The 13,093-nt window shown below is 37.0% G+C and overlaps 3 protein-coding genes across 3 annotated transcripts in view; all 3 read left to right on the top strand.

The window, feature by feature from the left end:
- The window catches only part of LOC103134385 (toll-like receptor 8), a 16,827-nt gene extending 16,283 nt beyond the window's left edge, over positions 1-544 (top strand). Inside the window, exon 3 of the mRNA XM_007546615.2 lies at positions 520-544. Coding sequence (XP_007546677.1) covers positions 520-544 — 25 coding nt within the window. The remainder of the gene's footprint in view (positions 1-519) is intronic.
- tlr8a (toll-like receptor 8a) lies at positions 447-7,101 on the top strand. The gene is made up of 2 exons (XM_007546400.2): positions 447-725; positions 3,059-7,101. The coding sequence occupies exons 1-2, from the start codon at positions 723-725 to the stop codon at positions 6,134-6,136; spliced, it is 3,081 nt and encodes a 1,026-aa protein (XP_007546462.1). The 5' UTR covers positions 447-722; the 3' UTR covers positions 6,137-7,101.
- A 536-nt stretch (positions 7,102-7,637) lies between these two features.
- On the top strand, positions 7,638-8,535 carry tmsb4x (thymosin beta 4 X-linked). The gene is made up of 3 exons (XM_016668727.1): positions 7,638-7,748; positions 8,005-8,117; positions 8,194-8,535. Exons 2-3 carry the CDS (start codon positions 8,018-8,020, stop codon positions 8,223-8,225), a joined length of 132 nt encoding a protein of 43 aa, XP_016524213.1. The 5' UTR covers positions 7,638-7,748; positions 8,005-8,017; the 3' UTR covers positions 8,226-8,535.
- The last annotated feature ends 4,558 nt before the right edge of the window (positions 8,536-13,093 follow it).

Genomic DNA, 13,093 nt, shown 5'->3' with positions numbered 1-13,093 from the left:
GCTCGTTACTTCAACACCATGTCGTAGGATGCGACATGTTTTGGTCCAGCATGGAGCGGTGCTGTTTCCTCTAAGGGAATAATGTTCCTTGTTTTCTAAAAAACAAACTTCTTATAGAAAACAAAGAAGCTTTGATCCATTCAAAGCTTCTCTAAGCACATACTCATTTTAACTGAATAATCTTTAGCTTAACATGAACTTTAGTGAGTGAAACAATTTATCAGATGAGACTCACCTAAGGACTCTTACAGGTTGTAATTGGCCTTTTGAGTCCAACGGTCCAATAGCTGGGTTAGTTCTGTAAAAAGAAACCACAATACATACACATTAATCGTTCTATCATATTAATAGCTCTGAATGCACTTCCCTGAATAGCTACGGTTGTCTAATTGTCTGCAGTGCTACAAAACTGATTCATATTTTTTGCAAAATATTTCTGATGTTGATTTTGGCTGGCGTATCTGTAGAACTGCAAACAAGGAAATGAAACTGTTTTACAGTTACTTCTGCAATTGACAGGCTACTCTTCTCCTACATCCTGTGAAACAGTTTGCCGCTTTTATATCTGACTTCAGTAGTCAGGATTATTTTTTTCATAACATGCGGATTTAAAAAACCATGGAGTATGAAAATATGTCTTATTCGCATATTTTATATCCCATTTAAACTTTTTCTTGGACAAATGCAGGAAGCAGTTTAGAGGTCTTAAAGGATCATGCAAAATGGTGAGTTTTACTAACACAACCTTCTACAACACTTATTTTTGTGACAGAAAAATGTGTCAAACATGTTATTAATGACACTGTTTTTGTGTTCATTCTTAATTGATTACAAGAGTAAGACATGAACCTGCTCTTATGTTTTATTGCTAAGTATTTTTACCTTTTAGAGTGTTTGTTCTAGAACAAATGTAGCACGTATAAACTGAGACATAAAGAATTTTTCACAGTTGAAATCTTAGGGCTTTTGGGGAGCAACACTCAGCAGCTGGGTCTTATCATGCAAGTCGTAAACGTTCTTGGTTCAAAACATGTTTGGCAAGTCAGAGAAATGAACCACAATTTATGAACTGTAGTCGAGTTTAGTTTTTGTAAATATTTGATTTTATTTGACTTAAATGAGTTAGTTCACAGTGCTCGTGTTTTAGCATCCAAGGATGCTTACAGTTTTTACAGTGATTCTTCTCATCTCACCTGAGGTCATTTAAACAATAAGTAATGACTAAAAACCCACATGGTGTATTCACACTAGCCCCATTTAGTCCGCTCTAATCAGACTCTAATTTGTTTGTTCAAATAGTCCAATTTGTTTGGGGAGTGTGAATGCAAATTTGAATTTCAAAACGGTTTAAAAAGGCGAATTCTGAACCAAGGTCACAGTCCGGCTGAAGTGAACTCTGATGCGGTTGAAAGACAGTGTGAATGCAACCTGATCGGAGATCGCTCCAAAAGCAGGAAGCTAACTGCAGTGCAAGGCGTTCTGGTCAATACGTTACTCTCTGCTCTGCAGGTTAACGGAGATGTTGTGTCGGTTGCCATGGCAACAGGTCTGCGTGCTATCACAGAGAGCGAGGAAAAGCAGAATATAAACGGTTTAAAGTTGTTTTACACCTGTTTATCAGCTTATTATTTATTTGCTGTGGCACACTGATGTAATTTTTAAACCTTTAATAAATGACAAAAACTATGCTAATTACCTCTTTTGTTAAATATATATCATCAAATAGGATTGCATATTTCATATGTCTCATATATATACAAATATATGAGTCATGGTTTGTTACATTTTGACAAACTAATTTTAAAGGCGGGAATTATGTAATATTAAATATTGACCAATATAAAAGAGCAATTTGCTTAGTACTCTCTTGCATCTTGACAGAAACCAAACTGTTTATAGATGTATATCAAGAGAGTATACATATTTTACATATGAAAACGTCAGTAATTTCCTCAGCTTTAATTTAAGCTGATTTATAGAAATCAAACTCTTTCACCTGCTGATTCCATTCTGACCCTAAAATTAATCTACTTATCATGTTCAAGTCTTGGTTCATGAACAATGTGGCAACAAAGATTTTGCACAATAATTTAAATCCCATGTTCCTATTTAGTCAGAGAGAAAAGATAACTCTTTCAGGTTTTCTGAAAGGATAAGGATTTTATGGTTTTATTTGATCATAGATCCACAGTGCTGAAGGCTGTCTAGCCTATTTTGGGAGGCCCAGGAAACAGGCTATCTATATATAGTGTATACACTATACACCATATATATAGTGTATAGTCAAAAAAAACATGACATTTTGCACCTTTAACATTCTTAACATGACATATAGCCATGCATATACGGATATAGTCTATGGATATAGGAATCATTTAGCTATCATAATGTGCATCCAACAGCATTACTCAACTTACTCGGTTTGTTTGGAAAGAAATGTGAAAAGTTGTTTGCCTTTTGCTAGTTCTGGCTGGTTTGCTGCAATGATAAACAAACCACGGCTTCCTCCTCTTCTCAGCAGCAAAACTCGCGCGCCTAACGGACACAGGTTCAAACTGACGTTATGTTGACGTTCATGATATGTTTATGGACGGCTCGGAAAAACACGTTACACCATGTTAACAACAGATTTAATAGCTGCAACTACTTTTGGACAGGATAATAGACTTTTCTTAGTTACATTCAAATTATTTGTTTTCATTAGATCCATATGAATCTTCTAAAAAAATAACATTTAAAGACAAATCGTCTTTAAATGTTAATGTCTAATTTAGTTTAGGGTGGATCATCATTTTAATTGCAGACATTCTTCCCACGAATCTACTTATGTTTGAAATTTTTATTAATTGCTGAAATTTATCAATTTCTTAATTGTGTCCTAATTTATTGACATGTACCTGTGTAGTTTATTTCTCACTACTACTAAAAAGGGTGGAAATAAATAAAAACTGGGAAGTTCATCACAACAGGAATCTATCTCTTCAGTTTAACATATTGCATAAAGGTCTCATAACCTGCTTTAATTCCACCATCTGATTGACTTTGTTATTCATTTCAGACTGCAAAGTGTTGGATTTATCTGCTTCTCCTTGGACTGTGCTGCCATCTGGAGATCCAGCCTGCTGCCTGTAAACTTCATTGGACAGCGCAGTTTCTCTGTGATGTGACAACCTCCAATTCCTCTGAGGTCCAATTTGACTGCAGTGGCCGCGCCCTAGAATGGGTACCTAGTGGGATAACCACTAATGTTACTGCTCTTGATTTATCAAAAAATTACCTGAAGACCATTAAGGCTGATGCATTTTCCAAACTGCTGAATCTGACTTCTCTCAATCTCAACTTGGCAAACATGTACAAGAAAGTGGTCTTCAAGGCAAGCCTTAGAAACCTAACAAAACTGCAGGATTTGAAAATGAGTGCCAATGGCCTCGAAGAAATTCCAAGCTACCTACCTGCCAGTGTGGAAATCCTTGAGCTGAGCAGCAACAACATTACAAATGTGAATCAAACGAGCTTTGCCAACTTACGAAACCTGACACAACTGTGGTTATCCAAGAACTGTTACTACTGGAATCCGTGTGGCAAACCTGTGAAAATCCAAAATAACAGTTTTACCCACATGACCAAATTGAAAAATCTGGATTTGTCTTACAACAACTTAAGTAATGTTCCCAAAGGACTACCCCAGTCTTTAGAAGTGCTTAATGTGAGTTGCAACAAAATACAGTACATATTTAGGGAGGATTTATCTGGCTTGAATAATTTAAAACTTCTTAAGATACAAGGGAACTGCCCCAGATGTGAAAATGCACCATTTCCCTGTGTGCCTTGCCCTAATGGTTCCCTTGGAATTGACCCTGATGCATTTGAAAATCTGTCTGAACTTGAGGAAATCAATATGGGGGGAAACTCCTTAGAGTATCTGAATCCATCGTGGTTTAAGAACCTGAGGAAGCTTAAACATCTTCTCCTTTCATTTAACTTTTTGCTCAGAGAAGTTACTGGAAGGGCTGAATTTCTGCGATACCTCCCAAGGCTTGAAGTGCTTGAATTTTCTTTCAACTATGCTTTAAAAAGTTATCCTAACACAATTAATCTTTCAACTGAGTTTTCAAATCTTAAGTCATTAAGGACTTTGCATATGGAGGGTTTGGTCTTCCAGAATATTCAACCAGATACGCTCAAGCCTCTCTATGAAATTCGAAATCTATCTGCTTTGAATTTGGGGACTAACTTTATTATTCAGGCTGATTCCACCGTTTTCAACAAATTTCATCCATTGAAAATGATTTATTTGGCAGAAAACAGGCTGTATCCCACTCCACAGAGACAGCTTTCAAATTCAGTAGGGAGATATGTTCAAAGGTCAGACATCACTGTTTCTTCATATTTTAAACTTCCTCCAAAAGACTTCACCTTTGAATTATCCCATGGCCTTATAAAGCAACAGTGCTTTAACTCTGGACGGGTTCTTGTCCTCAGTTCAAATAACTTGTTCTTCATCTCACAAAAGCAATTTGAAGGTTATGGAGATATTGCGTGTCTGAATCTATCCAGCAATGGATTCTCTGCTGCACCAAATGGCACAGAGTTCTCATTACTGCCTAATTTGACCTACTTGGACCTGTCCTTCAATAAGATTGATCTGGCTTATGACAATGCCTTCCAGGAACTGAAGAAACTCGAAGTGCTAGATCTCAGTTGGAATGCCCACTACTTTAAATCTTTTGGAGTAACACATAATTTAAACTTCCTAAAAAATTTGCCTATCCTGAGAGTGCTGAATATGAGTCATAACTCAATTTCCACTTTAACAACAAAGCAGATGCACAGCAGATCTTTAGCAGAACTACAATTTACACATAACAAGCTTGGAACTCTTTGGAAAGTAGGTGATGACTCATATAAGACTCTTTTTACCAACCTGACTAATTTGACAGTTTTGGATATTTCGTGGAACGACATTGAAAAAATTCCTGATGATGTTTATGAAAAGCTCCCTCGCAACCTAACTGAACTACGAATAAATAATAACAAAATGACAGATTTTTCATGGGACAGTCTGTCTTATTTCCACCGGCTTAAAATTTTAGACTTAAGTTACAATTCGTTGTCCAACATAGCAGGTATTGAAACAGTTACTAGTTTCTCTTTGACTTTTCTTTATCTGACTCACAATCAGATATGTCACCTGGAAAGTTTCTATTTCAAAGGCATGAAAAGCCTTGAGACTCTCAGCCTCGGCTCCAACAAGCTGGCTATCATCAATCAAACCACCTTCGAGCCCAGACCGGAGAATCTTAAGACTTTATTTTTACAGAAAAATCCATTTCAATGTACATGTGATTCTTTGGATTTCCTTGTATGGATTGGAAAACGAGAAATAAGGATTCCTAGATTGACAACTGAGGTGAGATGTGAAATGCCATTAAAGGACAGGAACAAGCCACTTATATACTTTGACATTGATCAATGTGTAAATGACGATATGGCGTTCAAGATGTACGTTCTCACAACATTCTTCCTTATTTCCTTTATGTTTGTGGCAACAGTTGCTCACTTATTTTACTGGGATGCTTCTTATGTCTTGCACTACGTCAAGGCTAGACTGAAGGGATACAGAGCCTTGTCCTCACAGGAAAATATTTACGACATCTTTGTGACTTATGACACCAAGGATCCACGTGTCACTGAGTGGGTAATGATGAATCTGCGGGTGAAATTGGAAGAGGAGGGCGATAAGCTTCTTCCTTTGTGCTTGGAGGAGAGAGACTGGCCTCTAGGAGTCCCTCTAGTGGATAACCTTACACAGAGCATCCAAAACAGCCGCAAAACCCTGTTTGTCTTGACAGAGGGCTACGTTAAGACTGGGGTGTTCAGACTGGCAATGTATCTGGCCCACCAAAGACTGCTGGATGAAAATGTGGATGTGATTGTTCTGCTGATGCTCGAACCTGTCCTGCAACATTCTCACTTCCTACGCCTCAGGAGGAGGCTTTGTGAGAAAAGTGTTGTGGAGTGGCCCAGAACTGCAGCTGCTGAGCCCTGGTTCTGGCAGAACTTGAGAAGTGTTGTAAAAGTGGATAATCAAATTATGTACAGCAAAACTTATAAAAAGTTTTTCAGCAGCAAGTAGGGATAAAGATAATAATTCTTGAGAATAACCTAGTAATTGTTTAAGCATTTAAACATGTCATTATTTGGTATGTATATATGTCCTTGCGACTGTGATACTTAGCAACTTTGATCCTGCCCTTTTGAAGTAATAAAGTGGAGATAGTACTGTACATGACCATGTTTTCACATGTAAGTTAAAGAGGGTGGCTGTCAAAGGCAATAAGTATTTCATATCAAGAAATAAACAAACACGTAACCACTGACTTAGTTTACTTCACATTAAAAGTGACCTAAAATTGTTTCTGTATATTTTGTTTTTCCATTGTTCATGTTCTGCAGGCTGTCATGACATGAAAACAATTTAAGATGTTATACTTTGGCTCATCAAACAGACCCACATATTTCAATGTAAGTTAACTATTTTTCATTTGTATAGGACCAATTCACAACACCTATTATTGTTAGACACTTTAGAAATACTAATAATCCGAGTTATCAAACCACGCAGTCAAATTCTTTTCATTTTTGAAATTGGATGTTTTCTGTTCTAGGAAAGCAAGAATTGTATTAAGTCATTGACATGTGAAATATCAGACTGGGGTTAATAGGTTTGTCAGGGTTGAGTTGTACTTTAGGTCTGCATTGTATAAGTTTTGCTCATGGTCTTTGGTCTGCAATATAAAAAAGCTGAAAGAATAAATCTGAACTTAATTTTATGTTTTTCTGATATCTAATCAATATGCTAAAAAAACTGATCTTTGTCTATTGAACATGTCTATTTCAAGTTATGTTTGACACATAAAAATACAAATGTTTATTTAATTGCTTTTATATTTTTGGGACTATGAAACTGTGGGTCTACAGTAGGTTGATAATAATCTCTAAATTGTAAGCAGCGTTTAAATCTTATGAGTAAACAAAAAAAAAACATGAAACGATGGGAGACATAAGTTTGTGTTGATTTAAATGTTGCCAGAAGATTTCAGAATCTTTGATTACAAATGTCTTAAATAAATAATAAATAAAATTTCATCATCAGTGTCCGTTTAAAATATTTATTCACAAGCTGATCTTAAAATATTTAGGTTTATTAACTACGTGCTTCGCATTTTTGCACAGCTTGTCGTAGCTGCATTATCGCATTAGTCCACATGGGGTCACAAGTGGTAAAATTATAAAAACCTGCCATCCTGGCCTTAAATTCTTTCATTAGACTTCTTCATGGTGTCTTTTGTCTTCTGCGTGAAGAAACATCTAGAACTACGACTACAATTTGCACAACTTCGTGACGTCTAGAGAAGCTCAACTCACCGGACTTTTAATCACGTAATGGGACGCAGCTTGTGGTGCTAAATTAATACTCTTTTTTTTTTTTTTCGTCAAAAAAGGCACTGCTTACTTATCTGAGCTTATGTTACGATATGGATATGTTAGTCATTTGTTTCAAATCATCCTAAATAATATATTTAAAACCAAAAAATATGGTTGGTTGACAAACGCAGGGTAGGCGTGACGTCAGAGGTTATTAACATACTGGGCAGTATTTATTGAATGAATGAGCCGCTCATTCTTACTCTGCTCCTGTGACTTTGAGGCTTTTGTTCGGTGTATCTACTGCGCCTACACGCTTGGTAAGTAACCTCCTTTTTTTTTGTTTTTTTTGTTTGTGGTATTGTGTGTAAAATTTTCTTTTTAAAATCATATATGTATATATTTTAAAACGATTGCTTCTGTCTGGTATTGTGACTGAAGCCATGTCAAATGAGTAGCTGCTTAAGTCAGGTGTGTTGAACTGTAAAATTGTCAAACTTTGGTTGCTAACCAGGGTGTAGCTGTGCTCGGAGGTTTCTGATTTAATTACTAAAATGGTTACTGTGTTCTGTTTAGTGCTTTTGCAATCATGTCTGACAAACCCGACATCACTGAGGTTACAACCTTTGACAAAACCAAGCTGAAGAAGACTGAAACGCAAGAGAAGAACACGCTGCCAACTAAAGAGAGTAAGTTCTACTCTAAGTAACTTTAATGCATGTGTTTTGGTTCTGAGGTTAACTCAAAGTCTTTACTCTGTTCCAGCCATTGAACAGGAGAAGACGAAAGAATCATGAAGACCAGTCTCCCATGTGTTGCACATTCCACAAGCGCTGCTGACTTGAACCACTTCACAGATGCATTTTTGTCTGTACTTGCTAATCCATAGCAATGTCTACAAATTCTACCAGATGTAAAGCAAGTGGCTTCCCTTTAGCACAGGGATCAGTCCCTTGAATCCCTGCTGTGGAATGATTGCATGATGGACTTGTCCTTATCATTTTCTTTTTTTTTTGGCCAATTCTGAATGCTCACTAAGCAAGGCATATCTTGTAAACTTTGGCATGCACATGTTTCAATATTTAAAATAAAACAAACTTGAATAAATGTGGTGTACAGGCTTGTTTGCATGGCAATGTCCCAAACTGGATTTCAATGAAAATCCTGATGTGTAAACTTTCTACAGACTGAAATATTGGCAACATTTACTGATGTGTTCAACTTCAAGACTGGGGAATCTGCTGCTACTAAAAGTCACATTAAACATTTTGGCTTTTCCAAAAGCCAAACCTGACTGCTCAGTTGAAAATGGTCTGCAATGCTGTATGGAAAGGTAAAGTTGACCAACTGCAGCAGCGAGAACTCTGAACTTAATTTCTATGGTGAGGTTCCTTAACAAGCCCAGTGACCTTCTCAAATTCAAACCAATTGGCTTGTCTCTCTGGAAACCTAAAATTTACTATGAATTTTTCTGTGCATTTAAGTGAAAATTGCACCAGGGTTAAATTAAACTGTAGGCATGTGACTAAAGTTGCTCTTGGGTCTTTAACTGGCATTCACCAGATCTATCACTGAAGGCTGTGAAAATGCTACTTGGCCTGATTTTGCATACTGAAGAATCGATACATGGGGAGATTACATCATGCTCTTTGTGTAGTCACTAACGGCTGTGAAAGAATGGGCTCTAAGAAAATGGAACATGCTTCTTTCCCCACAGGAAAAGGTCAGTCTGAAAATGTATAGTTAACACATGAGGGGCTGTTTAAGTAGTTTGGTCAGACGATGGTACCTCTATCCATTTGTCGATTTAATAACTTCAGCATTTGTACACAAGTCAGACATCCTGTTTATGCCAATGTTGCATGTGTGACGCTGCATCCAACGATCCTGTGTGAACCTGCTAACACCAATGCAAAGAAATGCAAATGACTCTGAAACAACACGATGCATTGATTGAGATGAAATTGGCAGTGTGCGCCAAGATCCCAGCTGCTGTCATTCTAACAAGCACACTGTGCAGCTTCTGTAACAGAATGAACCTCAACACAAAGAACACTGATGCTTCTGTGGCTGCATATGGGAGCTTACAGTACATAATGTGCTTCGAGAGAAGGATCCCAGTGGTACCACTCAAATGGCCCTTATAATGTAAATAACTGAGTGGCTAGAATAATCTAAAAGAGCTAAGAGGTTAAACACAAGCAGTGTTTTATAGGCAGTTTTTCAACTTCGAAACATTCAAAAAATTATGTGCTAAGACAATCTTAAACTTAAAAGGTGGCATTTTGAAATAAAAGTGATGGTTCAAGTTACATGTTAATGTGCTTTAAGAAGTACCTGCTTATGTATTCTGTGGCTTGCAGGCTTTGTGAACATATCTGTGCTTTTTTTCAAAGGCCATCCTGCCAGTGCTAAACAGGCTACAGTTGACTATTTTGTGGGAGGAAGTGATGTTACAGCAGAACTGCACAACTGACAGAACTCGTCTTTGAGTCTGTGCTGATTTCTGATCTTCGGATTGATTTTGTTTTATAAAACCCCCCACAGATCACATTAGTTCTTGAAATACTAGGACAATTGCGTCAAAAAAACTTCTTTAAGGCACTTTTTTTGAGTATAGTAAAAATCAGATATGCTTTGATGCCTATGGAAAAAAAGAAGTCTTCAAATTGATTTTAAATAAGAAACAAGGCAGAACAACTTGGCCTGTTTCTTTCTCCATTATGTCAAAGCAATAAGTAACTAAATCAACTTATCTAACTCTCTGACTCCGAACTTTCGGACAAGGTAACAAGGCTCACAATTTATAATACACGTGAATCAAAATATAGACACTAACAGAATCTAGCCACAGTTGTGACGCAGAACCCTTTGCTAAATAAAGTTGGAATTTCACATCCATTTCACTGATATTTTGTTCCATTAACTGTATGACTTGGATCAAATGCGTTGAGTTTTCCTCCATTAAGTTTGGCCAGGAAGTGAGAGGAGGGAGTGGGAAGTGAGATGTTATTGGTTTGCATCTTTGTGTGGTTTAAAGGTGGGGTGTACTTATAGAGCAAGCATGCATGAGAGAAAAGGAGACTTTGACAGCAGCTTAGTTTGTGAGAAGTTCTGCCAAGAAACAGATTAAAATGTGTTTGATTTTTTTTTTATTTTTTTAATGAAAATCATTTGTATCTGTCTATACGTTAGATAACACTAACGTTTTGACTGCTTGCAGTCAAACGTCTGTTTTTCTGAAGGAAGCTGCAGAGTGGCAGAGAATTCACTAACATCTATATTGACAAAGTATGCCACCATTGCAGACAATAAAGATTTTTCTTACCCTAACTTTTTACATTGAGGAACTAGTGCCACTGATTGTTAAAACAGCTTGATTGTGAATTTGTGGGAGCTCAGAAGTTTCATAGGTATGAAACAGGATGTGGTTAAAGAGCTGCAGAGTCACACTGTTCGTGCAAAACTCTTCAGTTTAATTAAGCACACAGAAAAAGACAAACGTTCTAGACTAAAGGTCAGTTTTAGAATCTTCCTTATTTAAATTCTACTTCTGAGTTTTTAAAGAGGTCAAAAGATGAAAAGTATCACATCCTAAGCTAGCTATACTATTTTTTATTCGAAAGGTGTTTGTCATTTGAAACAATGTTGTGACATATCTGTAACTACGATCTGGAACTACGGTGTAAAATGTCAAGTCTGGGTATTATATTATAAAACCTTCATTTCTAAATCCGTAACCTTATGTTAGGTATATCATTCATTTGAGATTGTGTCTTAATTTAGTTTGCTGGCACAATGCCTGTATTCCCCCCACTTGGAAATTTTCACTGGGTTAGAAAAAAACTGAAGGGTGATAAATCATCTGACTTCAACACATAAATCTGTTAGTTGATTCAGGTTGCACAATTAAAGCAGACAGGAATTTGATTAGCTAACTTTGCTTCTTTAGTCGTGATCATAAGCACAAGTCTCCACTTGGTATACAGCAAGTATTGCCAAAGTGCAGCTATTTAAAACTGTGCATACTAACTCTCTGGTCTCAAAAATGTCTGTCTGCTTGTTCTGAATAACTGAAGTTAGGGCATTCTAATTTGTCAAATTCATTGCCCTGTGCATTGTGTGTGTGAATATGTGTACAGCTCACAGTGGGTCAGCGTATGCCATGAAGACAAAGTAAGGTTATAGTTTGTTGAACTGTGACTTCTGCTATTTATGACAGTTCCCCTATTGCCCAGCTGAGCTTTTCTCACATGCTGCTCACTTATAACACAAAAGCCTCACTGACTTCTTCATGCAGCATTACGTGACAAACATCTGTTTGTTTATGTGCATAAACAAATGTATCTATGCAACTTTCCGATCTGCAACTACGGTGTAAAATGTCAAGTCTGGGTATTTATTACCCAGCTGTAGAGCGTAACTGGAAATTAAATCTTTCATTTACAAGCGACAACGCAGCTCTCTAATAACAGCACAGACATTATTTACACCTGTGCAAAGTAAAAGCAATTCCGCAGCATGTCCTATCCTGTTAGGCATGCACTGAGGTGAGGGAGGGTCTCTTCTCAGGGGACATGGCTGTGTAATTACACCCCATGCAAACTTATTTAATAAGGAGGGATTAAAGAGCAGCTTTAAACTCTGACCTTTAAGGCTCAGTGAAAACAGAACCTCTTTCAACATCAAACAGGAAACTAAAGCATCACTGTAAACCTATCCAGTCCTGTCAGAAGTCTTTATTATTACTGAGGCACTCGCACTTAACTGAGGATTCAAAATAAAACCTTCCGAGGAAACTAAAGATGCTTGAAATTACATCTTGTGTTTGACGTCAAGAAAATACACAAAGCAAATCTGACAAGTTTGTAATGTTCCAGTTCTTAAGCTAACTCCAAATCATGCAGCTGTTTTCAGTGAGGTTTAGACTTGGTCATTCTAAAACGTGAATGGTATTTTTGATCTAAACCATTTCATTCTTGTTGTTTCAAACCGGCATTTCTGTCTATCTCCGTCACTTTGTGGTTGTGTCCTTGTGCAAGACATTTCACCTTCCTTGCCTGCTGGTGTTGATCATAGGGCCCGATGGTGCCAAATGGAGGCTGCGTTTCTTTCAGTCTGCCCCAGGAAAGTTGTATCTACAATGTAGCTTATCGCCATCAGCATAATGTGTTAATTTGTGGATGAAGGATTGTAGAGTAAAATAATTTGAAGTCTTTGGATGAGATAAAACACTGTATATGGTGAAATAACGCTGTGTGACAGCTGTTTACAGTGTTGTATGCGGAATGTGAATTTTGTTATCAAACTGTAGTGTTTTTCAGTTAAACATAGTCTCAAAAGTCATGTGGTTGTTTAATTTGTTTTTACAATGCTGGGAATTTTTGATGTAAAATTAGACTAAAAGTAAAAAAAAAAACAACAACAACAAAAAAAACATTTTCAGCAAATACTTTTTTTGTGCCCAAAGTTACAGCTTTCAGCACATTTTTTCTGATTGTTTATGAGTCGCATTCTTGTTTGATGCAAAAGTTGACCTAGTGTACTGGGATAAACCCATAGCTCAAACCCGTCCTGTTAAATTATTCCAGTGTTGGATCAGTCCAGATTTAACAGTGAACTGTGTATAGTAATAATCAAATTGGGATGTCTTCAGCCCAGCAGT

The sequence above is a fragment of the Poecilia formosa genome, unplaced genomic scaffold (genome assembly GCF_000485575.1).
Source record: "Poecilia formosa unplaced genomic scaffold, Poecilia_formosa-5.1.2 Scaffold16, whole genome shotgun sequence".
Taxonomy (NCBI): domain Eukaryota; kingdom Metazoa; phylum Chordata; class Actinopteri; order Cyprinodontiformes; family Poeciliidae; genus Poecilia; species Poecilia formosa.
Note: the sequence above shows the minus strand (reverse complement) of the source record. Positions and strands in the feature narration are given on the sequence as shown.

Excerpts from the sequence above, each read along its gene's own strand:
- tmsb4x (XM_016668727.1), top strand. The coding sequence starts at position 8,018 with ATGTCTGACAAACCCGACATCACTGAGGTTACAACCTTTGACAAAACC. Across the intron at positions 8,118-8,193 it reads CACGCTGCCAACTAAAGAGA|CCATTGAACAGGAGAAGACG; the intron begins GTAAGTTCTACT and ends ACTCTGTTCCAG.